Below are 21,483 nucleotides of genomic sequence, written 5' to 3'. Positions count from 1 at the left end.
GGTCACTGGAGAGACAGTAACCACACCACAGACCAGCTGGGGAATCCAGAGGCCCATGAGGAACTTTAAAGATCCTAAACAAATGCATTATCCATTCACAGTAAAGACTTCACTGAAAGAAACTTCCTTACCCTTCTAGTAATGTCCCATAAGACTCACAGTATGTGTCACATGCTACCCTGAATTACTGGAACCCTTCCTGCTGAGATTGTCAAGTGTTATGGCTCATGTCTGGATGTCCCCCCAAAGCCTCCTGCGGTCAAGGGGGCAGGCTTTTGGAGGTAGCTGAATCTAGAGTTTGTGATTGGCTATTGCCTTGTGCTGGGATGAAAGAGTGAGTACTACACCTGTCCTAGGGTAGGTAGCTGCACACAGTACAGGGAGGAAAAGAGGCTTGCTCCCCATTTTTTGCTCTTATTGCTTTTGGTATCTTCCACTGTCATGAACTGTTACCCCTCTGCCTCGTAGTATCTTGCCTTAGAGCCAGCCAAATAGGTACTTAACCCTCTATAAACTGTGAGCTAAATAAATCTTTCCCCTCTTAAACTTTGGGCGTGAGGTATTTTGTCCCATCAATGAGAGAAAAATAACTAAGGTACCGAATACGTGCAAGAAAATCATGAAGAAAAACAAAGCTTAAGATTTATGCTGCTGATATCAAGAATTATTATAACCCTACAGCAATTAGACCAAGGCAGAATTCACTCAAATAAATAGCCAAATAGAATAAAGAGAATACAGAGCCCAAAAAGACATCCACCTTGTTTGACATAAATGTGATGTTGCAGTAAAGTTTGGAAAGAATAATCTTTACAATAAAAAGAAAAAATGCGGGCCTTAAATCCTACTTCGTGATACAAAAAAAATCAATTGTAACTGAGCTTGCAAGTAAATAAGGATGGTAAATCAAGTATTTAAGTGAAAGCAAATAAAAATATCTTCATAAACTTAGGGTAGATAAAGATTTCTTGAAGGGGATACAAAATGTTCCAAACTAGAAGAAATGAATAAATTAGTCCACATTATAAAATAGAAAAATTGTTCATTAAAAGGTTCTATTAAGAAAACAAAAAGGAATCCCAAGAATGAGAATCCTTTCATTTCATGTATACACAAACTTGTATCTCAGGTATTTGATGGAGACTCACACACAGGAAATTTAAAGATTAGGACAACTCAAGAGCAAAACAAGTGAAGAGTCACAGTTATACACAGAAATTACACAACCCAATGAAACAATTAAAGTTTTATAGACACATAGCACCAAGAAGGCCCAGTTGGCAACTCAGCTGTGGAAAGACTCCCAACAAATGTAGCTTTAGGTCTTGTAAGCCAAAATCAGAACGCTGCAGCACCAGCCATTCAAAATGGCCCAAATCCAGGGGAGACCCACATATCCAGTGAGGACCGGAAACCCAGGGGGCCATGCTTAGTTGTTGCTGGTGGGAAGGCAAAATGGTACGGCCACTTCGGAAGACAGTGTGACACTTTTCCATGGGGACACACAGTCCAGCAACTGTGTCCTCTCCTATTTACTCAAGAGTTGAAAACTTAATCCACATAGAAACCTCCACTGGGCTATTTCTAGCAGGTTTATCGGTAATTGCCCTAACCAGAAAGCAACCAAGAGGCCTCTGGTAGGTGAACATGGAGGAATACAGAGGGTCCCTCAGATGATGAAATGTTCAGCACTGCAAAGCAAGCCATGCAGCTGTGACAGTCACGAGGCCAGGAGAGTGCCTGTTGCGAGAAACTGTCACTGTTTGAAGGTGGTCTTCCATTCCTAGCGTGCCTGTGTTTTCATAAGGTAGCATCTGTAAATGGGAGTTCCATGTTACAATAGGAACAATTGTTTCAAATGTCATGGACAGCCTTATCTGCACTTTGCAATATTTCATGGAATAATGGCAAATCTTACTATTAACGGCATCTCAGAATTGAAACCTGGTATTATGACGTTGTTATAGCTGTGGGCAGTACAGTTGCCAGGTGTCTTGGTTACTTTTCTCTCACTGTTGGGACAAAATACTCAACACCCAGAATGAAGGAAGGAAGTAAAGAAGAAAGGAAAGAAGGAAGGAAGTAAAGAAGGAAAGGTTTATTTAGTTCACAGTGTGTGGAGGTTTCAGGCCATAATCAGCTGTATCCAAGGCAGGGTGGCATGGCATTGGGGCAATACTTCAAGGCAGCAGAAGATAGCAAAGCAGTCAGAGCAAAAGGGTTGCAGGGAGCAAGCCTCTTCTCCTCCCTTATATTGTACACAGGCCACCCCTCTCCAGGGCAGTGTAGCACTTTTGCCACTTCAGAGCCTTCCTCTTGCACAGGATGAGGATGTTTACAAAGGACCCTGGCTCCCTGCTGAGTGGCTTAAACTTCTAAACTTCTCAAGTTGACACAATGTGTCCACTATATCATCAAGAGAGAAACCAAGCCTAGGAAGAGAAGACAGGGCCTGGATAGTCCCATAGTACAAGGAAAACCCAATTCTCAAAGGTTGGGAATAAAAACTCACAGTGCTAGAACAACTGATTGTTTCCAAGAGGGAAAAAAATTGAAACCTTCACCTATTTCCAGATGCACTAAAGACTAAGTTGAATATTTTTCTAAAGAATGTGTTTAAGGAAAGTTTACTGTTACAGCTTGAGAAAGCTTTCTGAGCAGGTGTGGAAGTCAAAGCCACACTGGCGACCCTAATTCCAGCCATCCTCTCCTGGTCAGGATCCCGAGGAGAGAAGCACCCGGAAACTCCGGCAGGAACACGTAGCCACCCAGAGACAGGATTAATGTCCGGAGACACAGACTAGGCACCACATCTGCAGAGGCTCTTAGGAAACCACGTCCTCTCCAAACACACAGCAGGCATGCATCCTGGGATTTGCTGAGATCTTGCTTCCCACAGGCCTCTGAATTTAAATTACCACGCCATCGCCTGCTTTGCTTGATTGAACGTTGACAGAACCAGGGAACTGAACACGCAGCAAACTCCGAAATCAAACCACTCATTTGACGCCCGCCTGCCTGGGCCCTGACACACAGGTGTATTTTTGAAGCGTAATTTACATCAGATGTCAAAGTGGTGGGATGAGGAGGATTTATGCTGCTGCCTACATCATTATACCTTTTAGCCTCTCCAGAAATGGTATTTTTTTCCCTCTCTTATCTTTTGAAGTGCTTTATACCAGCAGGTCTGATCTTAATTTTAAGGGAAAAAAATACATAATTAGCTTTTGTTTGGAACACACAGTTAGGAAACCCTGTGCTCAGCTCGTCCATTGATGAACCCAATTGGGAAGTGGAAATGGGTTGTGGCAGCGGCTAGCGGAAGCTCCCACGCAGGGGGAACTCAGATCTTCTGATGATTGGGGGTGTCAGGCTGACAAGGCCCAGAGCCACAGGGGGAAGGAAAGGCACACGGTGGGCTCCAGGAGGACAGAGTAGAGGAGCGGGGAAGCAGGAGCCAGGTCTAAGGAGTTGGGCAGCGAGGTCAGCCTGGAGTCAGGGGTGGGAAGGCCCTCAACAGGGACCTATGGGAACCATTGGATTAGCCTCGAACAGTGCTGGCTCGGCCTGCAGAGATGTAGCCCCCATGTAGCCAGGGTTCGTGGGCTGGACAGGGATGTGGACAGTGACTAAACAGGAGAAGGGCAGAGGGAGAGGCTGTGGGAGGGTGGCAGAAATGCACAGCGGTGATATCCAGGGCCCTCGAGCTTTCCCCCATGAACACCCCTGTGGGCATCCACATCAAGGGCCTCTCACCCAACAGTCAAGGTCTCCACCCTCAGGGGACTGCACTGTGACCAGTCCCAGCCATCAGTCATGGCAAGGCAGGCACAGCCACAGTCCGGGGCAGCCACAGAACCAGGGCTTATGCTTTTGCACAGTCCAGGAATAAAATCATTTGTAAATGCTTGCGTCTGGCCACGAAGGGAATCGAGCGAGACTGGCCAGTAATGACCCATTTTGTGGTGGTCTGAGCAGAAAGGGCAGGGCTGCCTGCTGCCGGGTGACTCCCTTCCTGCAGAAGGGCACCAGGGAGATCCAAGACTGCTGCAAAGGGCTGTACTCTCTGAATGACAGGATCGAACTCACAGGGGGTTCAGGGTTCCTCAAGACACTGCCAGTGTCTAGAGGCCTGAGCTGCTTAAAGTGTACTGTAACTGAGACAAAAATGGGGGAAAGCTTTTACACAATCAAGAGTCCTAAAAGAAATGAAAACAATCAAAACAAAGTTCCATTTCCCATTGCTGGGATCCAGCCACCAGCCACTCAGATGATTCCTGCTGAAGTTTCAAAACAGTTCTTTATATTCTCTAACTAGGAATTTATCTCTGACTTCAAAAGCAAAGTCAAAGACAAACTCCCATTACTATATAAGGGAAATGTCACTGTCTGAAGTAGGGCAGTGCAATATATATATATATATATATATATATATATATATATATATACATACACACACACAAAGACGAATAAACTGTCAGGATTTATTTTCTGAGTAAAGATGCTTTTCTTTTAAAAAATCTAAAAAACAATCAAATAGAGACTCATTTGAGAAAAACAAACGGCAGGCAGCAAAGCACAACGAATAAATGTAAGACACTTAACTTTGCCAGATGTGTCACCTACTTCATCAGTGTCACATTTGACTGTGAAATTACATCAGGCAAAACCTTCTAATTTGGGGGGGAAAATAAACTTTAATTACTGGATTTAACAGGCTTCTCCGAGCTGGTGAACACTTGTAACTAATTATGTTACAATGTTGAACACGAAGCTCTGTGGTTCAAAACTACAGCCAATAAGCGATATTTTATAATCAAGTCCTTTAGAAGATGAGTACTCTTGAATAATTGCAGAGATCCATCTCATCTGAATTGAACTCTTTTAGATTTTAACTAACATTACTGGAGGAGCATTTATTTATTTGTTTATTCTGAGTAAGGATCTTACTATGTAGCCCAGGCTGGTCTCACATTCTCAGCGATCCTCTCACCTCAGTCTCCAAGTGCTGGGACTGCAGGTGGACACCCCCAAGGTTTTTAAATTGCAACATTAAAAAAGCACAGAAGGCAAGGGTGGACTCCACTAACCTATGATCTGAAGCAGAGGTCCAGGAGGGCAGGTTCCAGAGAGAAGCTCTATCATGTCCACGTCTTCACAAACTTACAACCAGCCATCGGCAGTGGTCCTGCCCTCTCCCCACATCTGTACTCTGGCTGCTTCAGCCAGTGTGACCCTAGGTCCGGCCAGGATCAGGTCTTGGACAGGATCCATCTCAGGGAAGCACCGCTCTCCCTAATGCACCCATGTGCAGTCTCTTCCTGCCTTCAGACACGTGCAGTCAGCCATGAGATTGCTCAAGTCACACACAACCTTCCAGCATGAGGATAGCTCCTCTCAGCTCTGCTGGGATCACACCATCTCCTTCTTGGATTCTCTCCTGTGTTCCCCACCGTCACCCCTGCCCAGGTGGATGCCGACCACCATATGCCCCACAACTTGTAGATTTCCCAAAGCTCCTGGCACATGTCGTACAAACACTCAGCACTACTGAAACCTGGTCAGGGGAGGATTTGTCAAAATTATGTACAACAGGGGCTGGGGATTTAGCTCAGCGGCATAAGCGCCTGACTTGCAAGCAGGCAATTGTGAGTTCAATCCCCAGTACTGATAAAAAGGAAAAAGACAAAAAAAAACCCAAAATTATGTACAACAATGACCTAATACAGTATTCATGTAAGGAGGAGAATGGAGGTGATATTCAGTTTTAACCTAAAAAGCTACAAACGAGAAAGTCTGGTACTTTATGAATATCCTATAAAACTCACTCTCTAGTTAAATCTAAAAATGCTATATTTATTGAGTTCCTAAAATATTCCAGCATTCTGGAGAGCCAAGGACATTTTCCTTAAGCAACACAACCTGCATTTTAATTACAGCACAGCTACATCTGACTCCTGTACTAAAGATCAGATTCTCTCTCAGGGGGAAAGGGTGCCTGGCTCACTCTCAACGGAACATAGGGGCTGTTTTCAGAGATGTCAATGGAGGTTCCACCCAAGTCCCCTGGGTGGTTTTTCTGTCCTCTCACCTTTAAATGAACTGTGACAAACTCATTAATAACCTTTGCCAAATATCAGCTTCGACGAGGGAATCATACTTTATTTAAGCTGGCAGCCTCTGCCGCTGCTCTGCTGGGTCCTCTTATTCAAATCCTGCAAGGACTTTTCAAGCTCTAACGTGAATATGAATAGAGACCCTGAGATTACTGATGTGTCCAAAATGCCATGTGAGTACCAGGCCCTGAGAAAAAGCAGACACTCACCATTGCCATGACTCTGAGGACGCTGGCAACCAAGGGCGATGGTCAAGCTCTTTGAGCAGTTTGCTTGTGTACTTTGCAGAAGGCCACGCTGTGATCTGGGGAAAATCACTATGGCCACGCATAGCTCAGCTGTGACAGAGCAGGTGGAACAGGGGGCGGCAGAAGCTAATATTCTGGGTCTGCAGTGCCAGCTCTCACCTGTGCCAGGCCTTTGCCTCCCCACGCCTCAGCTTCCCCACACCAGAACAAGGCTGCAGGCAGCTCACAGGCCCGTGTTACGACACCCTCTGTGGATGCCCTCTGTCCCCGAGGCAGGGAGCCAGCAGCACAGCGAAGCTTCCCTAGCAACACCTTGGTGAATCTCTCAAGGAAAGAGAAGTGGCTGCTTTTTCTGTGTGGTGTGGGACATGAAAGTTTCAGTATGGCCCTTTCTGTGTTCTCAAAGCAGCCCCACAGCACTAGGGACACCTCAGACGGCTCCCCAGGACGGGAACTGAGTGCCCACAGTGGAACAAGACACAGGACACAGCCCGACTCTGCTTTCCTCATGGGTAGGTGACAGGACCGTGGGCGTGGTCCCCTGAAGCATGTTGCTTCCTGTGTTCCCCACAGCATCTCTGGCTGGGATCACACAGCCATCTTGCCACACCCCACCCAGTGGGGGAAATAGAATCATGACCCTAAGTTGCCCTGGGGGGAGGGGGGCTGGTAACAGCACCTTCACCTTCCTCCTGTGGCCCAGCAACCTCTCCTGTAGTTGGCCCTGTAAGGGAAGTCATGCAGGGAAGGGTGGCCCCCAAGTCTGGGCCTTGACACCGAGGGCAAGGACCCTGCAACGGAGAAGCTCACCACCCTGAGTAAATTAGGGCTCCGGGTCACAGATCAGTAAGATGCCTTTTTAAAATGTAACTTTTGAGATGTGCTCCTTGTTAAATAAGAATAAAATTCTCCATACTATGCCTGAAATGCACCAGGTGACAATTACAATACTGAAGCCTAAATGAAAAACTAATAATCTCATGGATGTGGAAAAAGGGACTTTTAACAACACCTGAGTGGTTGGCTATTAATGTGCTTTCTCCTGCCATTTTCTCACTGTGCTGAGGTGTCATGGAGTCCACGTGGGGCACAGCCACACCAGCCTCCTTTACCGCATCCTATCCTGGACAACAAAGCCCGGTGGGAGGCCTGTGACTTGAGGTGCCCTGTCCCTCCCCAACCCCCGGTGGCTGCAGCATTTAACAGGCTGGGGGCTGACCTCCACTCTAGATTGTACCTAAGGAGAGGAAAGAATTGGAGAAGCGAGGGTTGGCTGAGTCCTGCAAACCCAGCCAGTGGATGGGAGCACAGACACTGCCCAAGCTCGTATGTAGAGGCCCAGGATACAGGGCATGGAGCCATTATGCCAGGAGGGGCTACAGGTGAGGGTTCCTCCCCCAGGCAAGCAAGGTGGGGTGCACTGTTGGGAATGGGGGCCAAGAAGAGCTTCCTGGACCCCAGGTTGGGGAAGGAGCGGGGTCCGGACCCGAGGAGGTTGAGTCCCATGGGCACAGACAGGACCTGACCCAAGCAGCCTCTTGTGGGAGAGGGGAAGCATGGCATCAAGGTGACCCTGACTGCATGATGGGAGGTGCCCAGGGCCTTTGGACTGGCAGGTGTAGGCAGCAGACCCTGGTTACAGCAAGCAGCACAAAGTCTGAACCTGCTGCCCAGCGTCCTGCCTCAGTTTCCCCAGGGAAGATCCTCACCCAGGAGGACACTACTGGAAGATCACCCAGGAGGTGGGGTCTGTCCTATCATGGGACTCGATGGCTGGGGCCTGGTCAATGTCCCCCAGGCTCTCCCATGGCAATGCCCTGTACAGTGGGCTCCTCCACCTTCTGCAGGGCCCTCTCCCAGGGGCACCACCATGCCAGCTGGTCAGGTGTGTCTGCACACCCGGGAACTTTCTGGGAACTCTGCAAAGGGTAGGGAAGCTGGTTCTGAGGGCAACATCCAAACACCTGAGGCTCCCTCCTTCCCACTCTAGCTGCAGAACTCCTAAGGACTCTTGAGGTGAGTAGCTGACCCTGGACCTGGCGGTGGCAGTGGGCAGGAAGTGCCAGGTTGTGACTCATTTCTCAGTCTCAAACGCACATCCCCAGGGAGCTAGCAGGGTGATGGCTGAGGGCCTGCAACAGGAGACACCTGCACAGGTGCACACGCAGTTACGAGAAGATTGCTTCGGAAAAGGGATCCTTTTGTAAACCCAGCTTCTCGCTCTGGAGTCCTGGGTATGATGAGTATGTCCTGCGTCTGTCTACGCAGTCACCGGTGACACGAATGAGGGCATGTATGTGTCCAGACAACCTGGTCTGTCTCACCTCAAAGGACACAGTGCACTCCCAGTAGGGTGACAACAGGGGGACAGGAGACTTTCGGAGCTTCCATGACAGACAACGCTTTGTCCCCACGGGAAGCAGTGAGGTTTCCCACTGCAAGCAAACAGAAAAGGACTGACTGTGAGATGAGCTTCGTTCAGAAGAGACACTTCGTAATCTCTGCTTCTTTATCCTGCAGGAGACGTCACACCTAAGGAAGACCCTCAGCTGTCACTTACATCATTAAAATTCTAGAGACAGTTTGAGAAGAAAATAATTTAGGATCCATTTCTTTAAAGTCTGTTTACTGAGCATCTATTATGTTCCACGCACTCACCCAGGCAGTAAAATTCCCCTGGAAAAGAAAACACAAGGCTGGGGGTTTAGCTCAGCGGCAAAAGTTCCTGCTTGGCAAATTCAGAGTCGTGAGTTCGATCCCTGGCCCAAAAGAAAAAAATACAGCTCGAATGTATTGAAGTTAATAAACTAGTTTGCACATTCAGTATACTTCTATCTTTAAAAAAGGTGCACATGTGGGTGTGATCCTGAAATGTAAGTAATTAATAATTAGCATTAGTTCTTTCGTGTTTATCTGCCAGCTATGGGGGTGACTTGCTAACCCCACACCCACTCGCCTTCTTCACCGTTTTAGAATTTCCACTCCTTGCTCTCTGCACATGGATGAACCATACTGGCTACAGTTACCTCTTTCAAGTGTTTGCCTTTCTCACCTGGCTGAGGGTTGCTCTTCAGTCTATTTTAATGCAATTCAGAATCTCTTGGCTCCTTCCATTTCGATTTATACATAGCATACCTCTATTTGCCAAACTCTTTGCTTTAGGACGCCCTTGGGAAACAGACTTTAAATTAGACACTAACATCAATCACTTCTCAAATAATGAAGTGTATTTATGGTGTTTTTTTTTTTAAATAAACATCTCAAACCAGAGTCTGATGGTTAATGAAAGATAAATCAGCAAAAATTGTAGCTTCTGGATACGTGTTCTCCTAAGACTGACACAAATTAGGCACTCCAACCAGTTTTAACATACAGTAGGAGCATGAGAAATTGTTTTCAGTGCCAAAAATTGTCTAAATTCGCCTATTTTTTCACCTTTTTGGTGATGGCCTGTGTTTCCAGCTAGCCAGGGAATCACAGAGCCTAACTGGGTGAATTCAGTAGGACTATTGTGTTAAAGAACTGTTGCTTTTTAAAATTTACTTATCAGGGTTTCTTGGTTTTATTTGGCTTCATTATTGCACATGATGATGGTGAATAAAGCATATGGTTTTCTATTTATTCCAGAGAGGAATTAAAATGCCGACAGCAGGATGAAATCGTGCGTGGAAGGCCTGAGCAAGAAACGTGAGCTCTGCCCCGTATCGGGGCTGAATTCCCTGCACTCGATGAGCTTCCTGTGGCAGAGGTGCCTGTGGTCTCACGGATGTCAGAGACTCGAACTCGGCCTTTCTGCAGATAGGGAGACGGATCCCCGACTGAGGCTCAGCTGGATGTGGTCAAAGGACAGCACTCAGCGGGCTCTGCACCCTCAGACCTTGAAAACCTCACCTTCACTACAGTCAGAGCGGCAATGTGTCCGGTTCATGTGCAGTCAGCGAGTCCGGGGTGGACCATACAAGTTTGCCTTCTTCAGCTGCAAGTTTCAAAAGGGATTTTCTCCCCATGTGCTTACTGCGTAACAGGTAAGAATTACTGCTGTGTAGAAGTGGAGCCATCTCCAGCCACGTTACACATCAGTTCCCGTGCCAACCCGCTTCCCAAAGCCTCGGGGCTCTTGGCTGCCCACTCCTGGCCACAGGCAGCGCCCACTAGGTCCGGCTCCATCCTAAGCAAAAGGACTCACTCCTCTGACAGGGTAACTGACCTCAACATAGGAGCTGTCAGGGAGCAACGCGGTCAGTCCAAGACAGCCTACACACCAATGGGGAGAGGCCAGGCTCGAAGCCACCTAGGGACAGTCCCGCTCAGAAATTCCCCGTGTAGATCCGCCCACACTGGGAAAGAACAGGAAAGGAAATTCACCTCCTGGACCAGCAGCTGCTGCTGCCTCACTGGTGTCCCATCTCGGGGCCTTTTTATTTTCTTAATTTTGTTACAGGGTCTCCTTCAAATGCTAAGTTGCTCACACTGGACTTGAACATGCAATCCTCCCGTTCCAGCCTCCCAGTGCTGAGATCACAGCTGTGCAGAACACAGCTGGCTCCACACGCCATGAGCCATGCAAGTACCAGAGCGCAGAGCAAACACCACGGGACTCAGGAGTGACAGGAATGCGGGTTGCCTCAGAGGCCATCACCCTGGGCTTTGCACTCCACAGCAGTGACTGTAGCACGGTGCCCAGCCCAGGTCAGTGGGGCCAGCATCCTCACACTGCTTCCGGGAACTTTCTGCCATCTTCCTGCATGGTGAAGCTGTAAGGCGAGAAGCCTGTGGTTCCCCAGAAGAAGCTTCGGGTCACAGTGGATTTGGCAGAGGCACTGATGACAAAGAAGCATAGTAAAGAAAGCACTGAGGTTTCCAAGTCCCACGAGCACGACGGCCCCCGGCCCGATGAGGGGACCAGCAGCTGCTCAGGGTGGCAGCATCATGGCATTTGGGTGTTTTTTTAATTTTTGTATCAGTGCATGTTTGCAGCACATAATGATCACATCCATCGTGGCGGATGTGAGATCCAGAAAGAATGGGCATCACCGAGAAATCAGCCCATAGCCAACGCCAGCAAAGCTGCAGGGAAAAGGAGACTTTCCCCCTCACAGGAACTCTAATCCTTCTCCACTCTTGCTGGGGCTCCTCCAGTGTAGCCACTGTGGCAAGGAGCAGGGAGACCTGTCAAGAAGCTAAAACCAAGGGCTCCATTTCCCTGTGGTTTGTATCTTGCTCTCCTCTGGAAGCTCTTTAACCTCACCTCCTCTTTTAACTACCAGCCTCTCCTCGTTGTTATACTACTAAATTTAATATACCATGCTACATATTTTCATATTCAATTATAAGCTTAAATTATAATGTTACCTGACCTAGTGCCGGGCATAGTGGCACATGCCTGTAATCCCAGCACTCGGGAGGCTGAGGCAGGAGGATGACTGCAAGTTCAAGGCCAGTCTGGACTACATAGTAAGACTCTGTCTCAAAAAAATTACATATATATATTATCCAACCTAGAAACTAATTTTCAAAAATATCAGTAAATCTTGTCAAGGCATTATATATCCCATAATTATTAGTTTTTTCTTGTTTTGCTTGTTGGAACAATTATATTTTTATAGTAGTCTTATTATAAGTGTATGTTATTGTTATTTTTCCTTATCTTTTGTAATTAGCAGTTTCAGTCTAATTTCCTAGACTTTAGAGCAACCCAGTGGCTGTGTTGTATTATTCCGAGCCCTAAATGTCAATTAAGCATGTCTGACATAAAATTACATTAATGCCAAAATATAAAATATATATACTATATGTATATAAGAAATTGTTTTACGTGTTTTACATCTAGAGAGTTAAAAATAGAAAAACTGTAAGATCACAATACTTTTTCAATCTCTCTGGATTTTAAATGAACACATTTATTTTTAAACCACCATTTATTTAGATTATAACAGATTTTAGTTATAAATCCCTGTTGCTGTTGCATTTCAAATACTAAATACTAATTTAAATAATGTTGACTTTAGGCCTTTTTTTTTTCTTTTAATAAAATCTAGGGAGATTCACAAAGCTCAGCTAGCTCAGCTTTGATAAAATGTCATATCATTGGAGAACTAAAAATTTTGTCTGATTTCCCAGGCAAATCTTGTACTCTTCAGTTACCACAGTTACCAGTACAACACAATACAAAGCAAAACTCAGCCACAGGTACTTTGTGTGTAAGGCACAAAGCCAGACGTCCGCGGCTTGGAGATGGGGCCGGAAGTAGGTGCTTTTGTGCATTCTCTCGCGTGTACTCATCTGCTGTGGATTCACTACATAGGCCAGTGGCTTCTGGCAGAGATAACCTCCCTGTCCTGCAGCTCAGGGTGTGGGATCTGGGCCAGCAAGGGGGCCACCCCCATCTGCTGGTTCTGAACCTCAGGTCTATCAGGGTCCCCTGGCCAGGCCTCTGCCAGTGCACTGACTCCCTGAACTGCACCTTTGAATTCCATCCCTGCAGATAGGCCCTAAGGAGTTGGACCTCGCTCTGTGGGTTCCCTGTGTGCACACACGAGGATGTGTTTCTATCCACCACTACAAAGAGTGCATGATGTCACCGCCTTAAAACCACAACTTGGGGAGCAGGGCCAGGGCGGCTCTGTGGGTGCCTCGCATCCCCTTCCCAGCTCGAAGGCAGCAAACAGCCAGTACTCCCAGGGACCTAGGACCAAGCTGGGTCTCTTTTGCTGCCGTCCAGGACAGTTTCAGGAAAATGAGCCACTCGTGTTTCCTTCAGGAGCGCACAGTCCACACTAAGCTGGTCGACACCAGCCTGCATTTCCAAAGAGAAAGCTCCTGACCCACCTGGGGTCTGTGCATCCTGGAGCTAAGGTCCACGAAGTAATTCTGTATTGCCAGGAAAATAGTGCAAACTTAATTACAACATGAAAAAACAGTGCCATTTGGCAAAGCATAATTACCTGAGAGAAAAAAAATCACCAAGCTTAATCTTCAGGACACGGATGAGGAAGAGAATAAATCACACCTCACCATTAGGGGTCACAATGATGTGCAGACTGAAAATTTAGCTAAGATAAAAACAAAAACGCATAATTTTACTTAGGCCCAAATACTAATCGTGAGTACAGTAGAAATCCTCAGCTCAGGAACCAAAAACGGGGTTCCCGACCCACCCGAAGCACTTTACGAATAGCAGGGGACATGGGGGCTGCAAGCCTCACCCCCCAGCCTGGCCCTTCTTGGCGGAGACGGAGCAACTCCCACTCCAGGGGGCAGCATGATGGCTGTGCCCTCTGGGTGCAGTCTCGGCCAGCAACATGCTTGAGGCCGAGACAATGGGGACCGCGGTGCATGCCCCGGGCTTCAGGGGCTGCATCAGCAGGGTGATGGGGAGCTAGGGGCTGTCTGGGGAGGGCTGAGGTCCAGGGAAGACGAAGGCCCAGGCAGCCAGAGGCAGTGGGCGCAGCAGAACGTGAGAGGCTACCATATGGATGGTGCAGTCCCTGCACCACTGTACAAGATCAGGACTGCATGCAGGAGCTCGCTGAAGCAGAAACATGCTGCGCATGAGGCCTGAGCGGCAGGCTGCAGCCGGCTTCGGAGTCTGCAGCTCAGGATAGCCGTTTAACCCGGGGAGGGCGGGAAATCAGCACCCACGCACCTCACGTCACGCTAAGAGCAGAAGGGGGGGGGTCGATGAACCCAAAGGGGAAGAGCAGGAGGAGGAGGAGGAGGAGGAGGAAAGGGCAGATGAGGAAGAGGAAGAGGGGAAAGAACAAGAGGAGGAGGGAGAGGGGGAAAAGGATGAAGAAGAGGAGGAAGCGGAGAAGGGAGAGGAGCAGGGAGAGGAGGAGCAGGGAGACAAGGAGGGAGGAAACCAGACCTGCTGGGAGGAAGTGGCTGCCATGGAGAGGCTGGGCTGGGTGCAGACCTGTGCACCCCTGGTGTGTACCATAGGGTCCACGCATTAGGCGCAGAAGCTGCAGACCAATGTGGTAGCTATGCAGGCATCCATCAGACAGTACTAAAGCCACAGCAGCCAGGCTGGAGGACAAGTCGGGGACCAGGTTCAGCTTCCCCTGGTTTTTCCAGCCTTGCCCGAGAGCAGGCCGGGACCAGGCTGCATGTGCAGGGCCATGCCGAGCAGTGTGGGTGGGACTCTGCTAGGTGTAAAATAGTTGCTCTCCATGGAAAACACATTATGATTCCTCATGATAGCTAACAGTCGTGTCACATTGTGCCAGGGTGAATTACTGTCCTGAGCAGCAGCTACATCAGCAAACAGGTGCTGCAGAGTCCGAGCACCTTCCCATGGCTGTGTCCCCCCCAGCCCCGTCCCAGACCGGAGCTCAGCTCTCACACAGGACTTGCCATTTACATTCACATATAAACACTTTTACATCTAGATTAAAGTAGACATAATCTCCTATACTGTGATTAAATAATTACAGTCCTCCTCACCGTGTACTGGGAGCAGTGCACCTGGTCCCTAGGGCTGTGGTCTGGGGAAAATGGTAAGAAAAGGAAATTCATAATCCAAAAGCAATGGCTTCAACGCCATAGGGGCACATTTAGAGGGATGCGGTTCAGGGCTGGGCTGACCCTCAGAACGCTGCCCGTCTACAACAATGCCATTCACTGAGAACACAACGCAGACATACTGCAAATAATACACCTCATGGTGTGAGGTTGCGGGGAAAGAGAAACAGATGAGACAAAACCAGCCCAGCAGAATCAAAGCTCAGGGATATCCAAGTAAGAGGCCTCTGAAGTTGATTCTGCTATATGCTAAAAATGTAACAATGCTTTATAATTGTTTGCTCAAAGAAGAGACAATTTTTCTTACACTCAGATTCTTTGTTTGACTAAAACGTAGCTGATGGATAATAACAAACTTGCTGGGATCCAAAATTGCAGGCCCCTTTGAAAGCAGCTATTTCACGGAGAAATCCTAACGGAAATCGCATCAGGATCTCCAGGGCCCTGCTAACAGCATCAATCACAAGGAGCAGAAGGAAATACAGAGGCCAAGGGAGGGGAAGCCGCAGCCCCGGGAGCGCTCAGGAAGCCCTCTCCTTGGGGACAGAGCACAGGAAGGACAGCTCCTCCAAGGGACGCCAGGGCATCATGTCAGCATCAGGGAGCTTAGTGCAGAAATAGAAGGGCTAAGCTGCTTGCATGGGGACTGGGGTGCAGAGACACCTAGTGCTGCTGGAGGACAGGGACAATGCAGGCGCACAGGAAAGCACTCGGCCACCTCCAGTGCCGATGACTCCTCGGGCCTCTTCCCATGTCCCTGTCTCCTCTCACTGCAGACACCTCTGACATCGAAGCAGGCGGTTTGAAGGCTGATGACAAATGCCCTGGCTTCCTCTGTCCCCAGCATATACGTGTATCTAAACATCATTCTGCCCACAGACACATGCAATTAGAACCTGTCAGGTACAAAGAGAGCCGCCGGGGGTGATCAGACACTGAGAACCCTCGGGACCCCAAGCCCTGCCCCGCACACTCTGCAGGGGACAGGCACAGGTGTGGGGCTTCCCTGTGGTCTCTGGGTCTCCCTGTGCAGACCTCAGTCCCCCACATGCCTGGGTGGTGCCTTCTCCCTTGGGACTTCAGGTCCCTGCTGTGACCAATGCTTCTACATCACGGGAAAGCCACGGTCACACTGGCTCCTGGGTGTTGAGCAAATGTGCCCACTTAACAAGCAACCTGCCTCTCTCAGAGTGTGTCCCACAGGTCCTCCTGCTAGGCAGATCTCAATAAAAACTGAAACCTATAGACACCTGGATGGAACAGGCTGTCACCCCACACATACTCAGAAAATAACAGTTTTAACATATGATATCTTCAAAAAGCCCTTCTAATTGTTGTTTTGTTGTTGCTGTTTCTGGGGACAGGGTGTCACTTTGTAACCCAGCCTAGGTTACAAACTTGTAGCCATCCTTCTGTCTCAGTCTCCTGCGTGCTGGGATTATGGGCCTGTGCCACTGTCCCCAGCTGAGTGAACATTTTCATAACCTTATTCAGACATTTACTACATGCATCACATTTCCTGGTAAAACCCGGTCACTTCCTGTTTGAAAACGCTGGACTTTATCCTGCAGTTGGTGTTACTGACACCCATAGAAATTCTACAACTGATCACAAAGATGTGTCAAAGATGAAGCATATGTGAGGAAATCATGACATACAGGGGCAGCTCCCCAGGAGACCCAAGTTCACCCCAGCACAGTCCCATCTCCCCCATTACTACATGCACCTTGAAAGGGACCAGGCATCCCCTATCCTGCCTGTCAGCCAGCACCTCTCCAATGCACACTTGTGGGTGGGGAGGCCGGGACACCATGGACACAGCTGCAAGGTGGGAGGGAAAGGCAGGATCCCTAGACCACACTGCACTCAGCGCCCCCCCCCCCAACAAAGCCCTGGAACACACAGGGCTGTGCTGCATCCCTAGCCTGACCCAGATGCTCACTGGAACCAGAGAAGACCCTCAGACCCCAAAGCTGGCCAAAATGAAGGCTTGAAGAGGACCATGTTGTATCAAAAAATGACTGGAAATACAATGGACTCAGTAACGTCTGCCCTTGTTTTGCCTCTATTTTTCTAATTAGAAGCACCAATTCTCTTAGCTGAAATTATTACATAACCATGCTGGTTCGATAACATGCACAGCTTTTGAGAAGAAAATCAGTAACTCTGCAAGGCTTCCTGTCCACTGGCCATGCAGGCCTCCTCTGCAAAAATGCACAAGGCCACAAGCAACAGTCACACTGGGGCTGAGCAGGTCACTGCTGTCAGGCAAAGGTGCAAACTCAAGACCTACATCCTTCTAAACAACACAAGTCCAGACCTCACCATGTACAGGCTGGACGTAGCATTGCAGCCCACTGCTTTACTTATGACCCCCAAGTCCGGATCCGGCTCTTAGCTTGCTCTGTGTCACAGGTGAAAGGCAGTCCCCTGGTGTGGACCAAAGTTCCCAAAAGTACAGCTCCTGAGAGCCATTTCACGTCCTCCCAATCCTTTCATATGTACATTTGTGGTAGTGAGATCAGACCCACAAGTACCCCCACCATCGACCTACGCCATCCACCAGTTTCACTGTGAGACAAGATCTCTCTGATTTGCCCAGGCTGGTCCTAAACTTGCCATCCTCCTGCCTCAGCCTCCTATGGAGCAGGGTTTCAGGCGTGCCTGAGTCATCAAGGTCCTTACAGCTAAGAGAGCACGAAATAGACCCCGCCGCATGCCGCCTTAGCACCTGCAAGCAATCAACAGGTCACTCAGTGTGGTCACTTGAGTTCTTGCCATTGTAGATTTTCTTTTAACTTGAATTGTCTCCTAAACTCCTCAACTGAATCAGATTATAAAATGTAACAAGTGCAATTCTTCCAATATAATTACAATGGTTACAAACCAAACTCAAGAATTTCCTTTCCCAAAATTACTAACAACTAACCACAGAAGGGGATCATTCTGAAAATCACCACAATCATAAAATAGAAAGCAGTGATCTCCAGAAAGTCAGGATTTTGTGTGTGTGTGTGTGTGTGTGTGTGTGTGTGTGTGTGTGTGCAGTTTATTTCCAGGGAATCCAAGCGTCACTGTTAGGCTTTCAGTTCCTCCTGCAGTGGACGCACTGGGTGTTTATATTACCGAGTACTTAAAAATAGGGAAACACCCTCATTCCACACATCATATAAAGATGTGATCCCTCCCCAGAATGGCACAGCCAGGACCCAAGACAGAAGTGTCCGCATCCACCAGCCAGTGCAGATAGCCGCCGCCCCGAGTTTAGAAGCAGCTGGCATGTCCGGCAGCCCGTGGCAGGTCCTAGTCCCCTGTGAGCCCCACAGTGTCCGGTGTCCCCAGCGAGCCCTATCACACACCCCCAGCCACCCCTGCCCCTCCTGTCTGGGTGCTGGGCTGAGCTCGCGGGTTTCCCATAACTTCCCAGGTCTATTCAAGGCGGCATTTCTGGGTTTGTCAATCAATAGTTTATTTTAAAATAGATGCGGGGAGGGTGTTCCTTGAGAAGGAGCCGGAATAGACACAGAGCTGCTGGCAGGCGGGCGCAGGCGACAGCCTCGCAAGGACAGAGTCCACAGCACCGCCACCTCGGCCACGGGACCCCACCTCCGCGGACCCCAGCCCCGCAGCACAACAAGCGCTCGGCGGGTCACCGAGCAGCAGCACCCAGACGCCGCCCCGTAGAAGCCCCACGGTATGCCGATGTCCCCAAGCCACGGAGGGACAGGGGGACAGGAGGACAATAGGGGACAGGAGGGATGGGGGGACACAAGGGGCGGCCCCACTCACCCGCGCGGGCTCCGGGCGGTCGGGGCGCCCTCGCGGGGCGGCGGGCGGGCAGGAGCCCTGGGCACTCATAGCTCATCGCGGCCCGCGAAGCCGAGCTCAGGACCCGCGGTGCCCGAGCCCGCGAAGGGCTGCTTCTGCACCGCGCGCAGCGCTGGTCTCTGGACTCCGGCTCGGGCTCCGCCCCTGAGCCCCGCCCACCGGTCCGAGGTCTGCCGGCCCCCGAGACCCCGCCCCCGCCCCGAGACCCCGCCCCGACCCCGTCCATTCCCTTCCCCCCCCCCCCCGAAGGCGAGGGAGGGAGGGCACCCGCGCACCCCGCCCAATCCTGAGCGAGGAGACTCGCGCTGCGCGGCCCTCCTCGGCACCTGCAGTTGTGGCCCACTTGGCCTCCGCGGGGTCCGTTCTGGTCCTTAGCTTCCTCTGAGAGCTCGTGACAGTCCAGGATCCCCCACTTCGGGGTCCGGGCCCCGCACCCGCTGCCCCAGCTGCTAAGCTCTGTGCCGCTGGGTCGAGCGCGTGCTCAGACGTCAAGCGTGGGACACAGGTCCCCGCCGTCCCGCGTGCTCCCCGAGGCGAGGCGCGGCTGCGTCCGTGGCCCAAGAAATCGGGGTTCGTGCGCTCCAACCACCCTAGCCTAACCGCAGAACTGTGCTAGCCGGGAGGTTCTGAGTCCGCGCAGAGGCGCCCAACGTAGGCCGTCTGAGCTACAGCCGGACCAGCGAGCCCTGACCAAGCGGACCGGCTCCGAAGCCAGGCAGGGAGCAGGGCAGAACTTTCCAGAGTCTCTGACCCGGCAGAGATCTACGCTCACTTCTTAATGCTGTCCCTGGGATGAGCTCCTAAGACACAAAAACTAGGTCTCCTCACCCCTGTCTGGCGCAGACCCAAAGTAAATGCAGGGTCTTCAATAAACAACGGTGTATTATTTTTCTAAGGAGAGGGACGGATCAATATTTAAAGTTGCATTTTTTTAAAAATGCACGAGTATAATCTCTGAGAAGTCTGAGCTCTAGGGGATACACAAAGATGCTATCTAATTAGCTTGCAAAGAAAAGAATTTTTCAGGCTCTGGAAACTGTAGCTGGTGGGTGCTTGTTGGAGTGGGAAATGTTTTGCTCAACTCTTACCATTAAATGAATATGGGAATTTTTTTCTCAGACGTATCCTAGTCATTAACTCATTTATAAGATGTAATCATACCTGACAACCTCAGACGTGCTCTCCGCTCATGTTTTTCTCTGATTCTAGGTCTAGGAGATCTCTGGACCTCTGAGACTGCCTCTAGGGAGCGACTAATACAAGCTTCCCGGGCTCTGGTCTGTGAGGCTTCTCCCAGTGTCTGTATTACTCGGTCTTCTTCCATAGCGTCGCTTTCCCTCAGTCGGGATATTTTCCCACAGCCCTGCTCGCCAGTCCACCTCCTCCTGCACCTGGAGGGAAATGAAACTGTTACTGAATTCTCCTACTGCTTTCAGAGCCTCAATCTCCTTTCAGTTTTTAAGTTCTATACTTTAAAACCCTTATTGCAGATGAGTTTGTCTCATTTGTGCAAACAATGGAAGTTTATTTTACTCCCTCCATTTCTTTTCCTTAATTGAATGTTGAACCCTGTGTGAAGATATAAAGATTTAGATACTATGATGTTCTTCTAAGAAAAATTTTTTTCCAGTGGCAGTTAGTACAGAATCCCACGCCACTGATTTATGGATAGAGATGTGCATAGTTTATCACTGTGTGCCCTCGGATACCTTTTTCAGTAGTTTGTTTACATAATGAGCAACTATTGACCAAATGCTGGCCCTGCACCCCAGGCATTAGTACCAGGGGGGTGTGGCGTCCACTGCAGCAGCTCCCTGGCCCTCAGAGCTCAAGGTTGAAGGAGGCAGCTGCCCCACGTTACTGTCACTGATGAGCCGAGTGGAGGAAGTGTCGTCCATAAATTCAGCTCTTCACGCACACCTTAGCCGTCTCCGAGGACAAGTGACATCCTGCCTGTCAGCCTGCTGTGCTGTAGGTGAATACCTGGAGATGACCTGAGGAGGACCTAGCGGGCACCAAGACAGCCTGCCTGCTCTTGAGCTCTCAGAACGGGCTCCAGGTAGAAAGGAGAATGTGTGTCCTCCGACCTTACTCCTCTCTGTCCCCAGACCTGTCCTCAGTATGCAGAGGACAGAGAGACAGAGGTGGTGGTGACTTTGTCGACCCAAAGATCCTTGGATTTCCATGGGGAGGGGGATCTGAGCACTGTTCCAGGGTTACCCTCAGCTTGTGTTGTGATGGAAATAATTATGAGATTATTCTCCCCTGATCCTTTTTTCTTGTATTAAGCACATTAGAAATGGATAAAGTATATGGGTAAATAAAGAATTCTGATAGAAAATTGCTTGTAATGCATTCTTTCTTTCTTTCTTGTCTTTTTAAGAAAGGCTCTCACTATGCGATTCAGGCTGGTGTTGAGCTCACTTTGTAGCTGCTCAGGATGGTCTCGAACTCACAAGGATCCTCCTGTCTCAGCCTCCGGTCCTAGGATTACAGGTGTGCACCAGCACTCCCAGTTTACACTGACCATTCCTGATAAGAAAGTGCTTTGCAGCCAGGTCACTCGAGTGGGACGCCTCGCTTCCACCCCTCATACAGTGCCCTCCGTCTCCCCCTTTCATACAGATTTTACTCTACAATAGCCACGCCAACATCTCCTGTAGTTTGGCCCTAGACCCTGAGCTCCCAAATATGCTATCTCCGCTCTCCGAGAGGGGAGCTGGAAGTGGCACCTCTTAGATCTGGACTTCAGTCAGCACCAGCTCAGA

The 21,483-nt window shown here is 49.4% G+C and overlaps 1 protein-coding gene and 1 long non-coding RNA gene across 4 annotated transcripts in view; one reads left to right on the top strand and one right to left on the bottom strand.

The window, feature by feature from the left end:
• The window catches only part of Sntg2 (syntrophin gamma 2), an 85,762-nt gene extending 66,892 nt beyond the window's left edge, over positions 1–18,870 (bottom strand). For 2 of the 3 annotated variants that reach the window (XM_063254436.1, XM_063254438.1), the window contains exon 1: positions 18,677–18,868. In XM_063254436.1, the coding sequence (XP_063110506.1) occupies positions 18,677–18,745 (69 nt within the window). In that variant the 5' untranslated portion in view covers positions 18,746–18,868. Of the gene's footprint in view, positions 1–18,676 lie in introns of all 3 variants that reach the window. The other variant, XM_063254437.1, reaches the window with a different exon arrangement.
• On the top strand, positions 18,069–21,066 carry LOC134477246 (uncharacterized). The gene is made up of 2 exons (XR_010049161.1): positions 18,069–18,581; positions 19,925–21,066. It is a non-coding gene; the product is annotated as an uncharacterized LOC134477246 (long non-coding RNA).
• The last annotated feature ends 417 nt before the right edge of the window (positions 21,067–21,483 follow it).

This window comes from Cavia porcellus, unplaced genomic scaffold (assembly GCF_034190915.1).
Source record: "Cavia porcellus strain 051 isolate PalLab524CR breed Dunkin Hartley unplaced genomic scaffold, mCavPor4.1 scaffold_8, whole genome shotgun sequence".
Classification (NCBI taxonomy): domain Eukaryota; kingdom Metazoa; phylum Chordata; class Mammalia; order Rodentia; family Caviidae; genus Cavia; species Cavia porcellus.
This window is presented reverse-complemented; position numbering and strand designations above follow the sequence as displayed.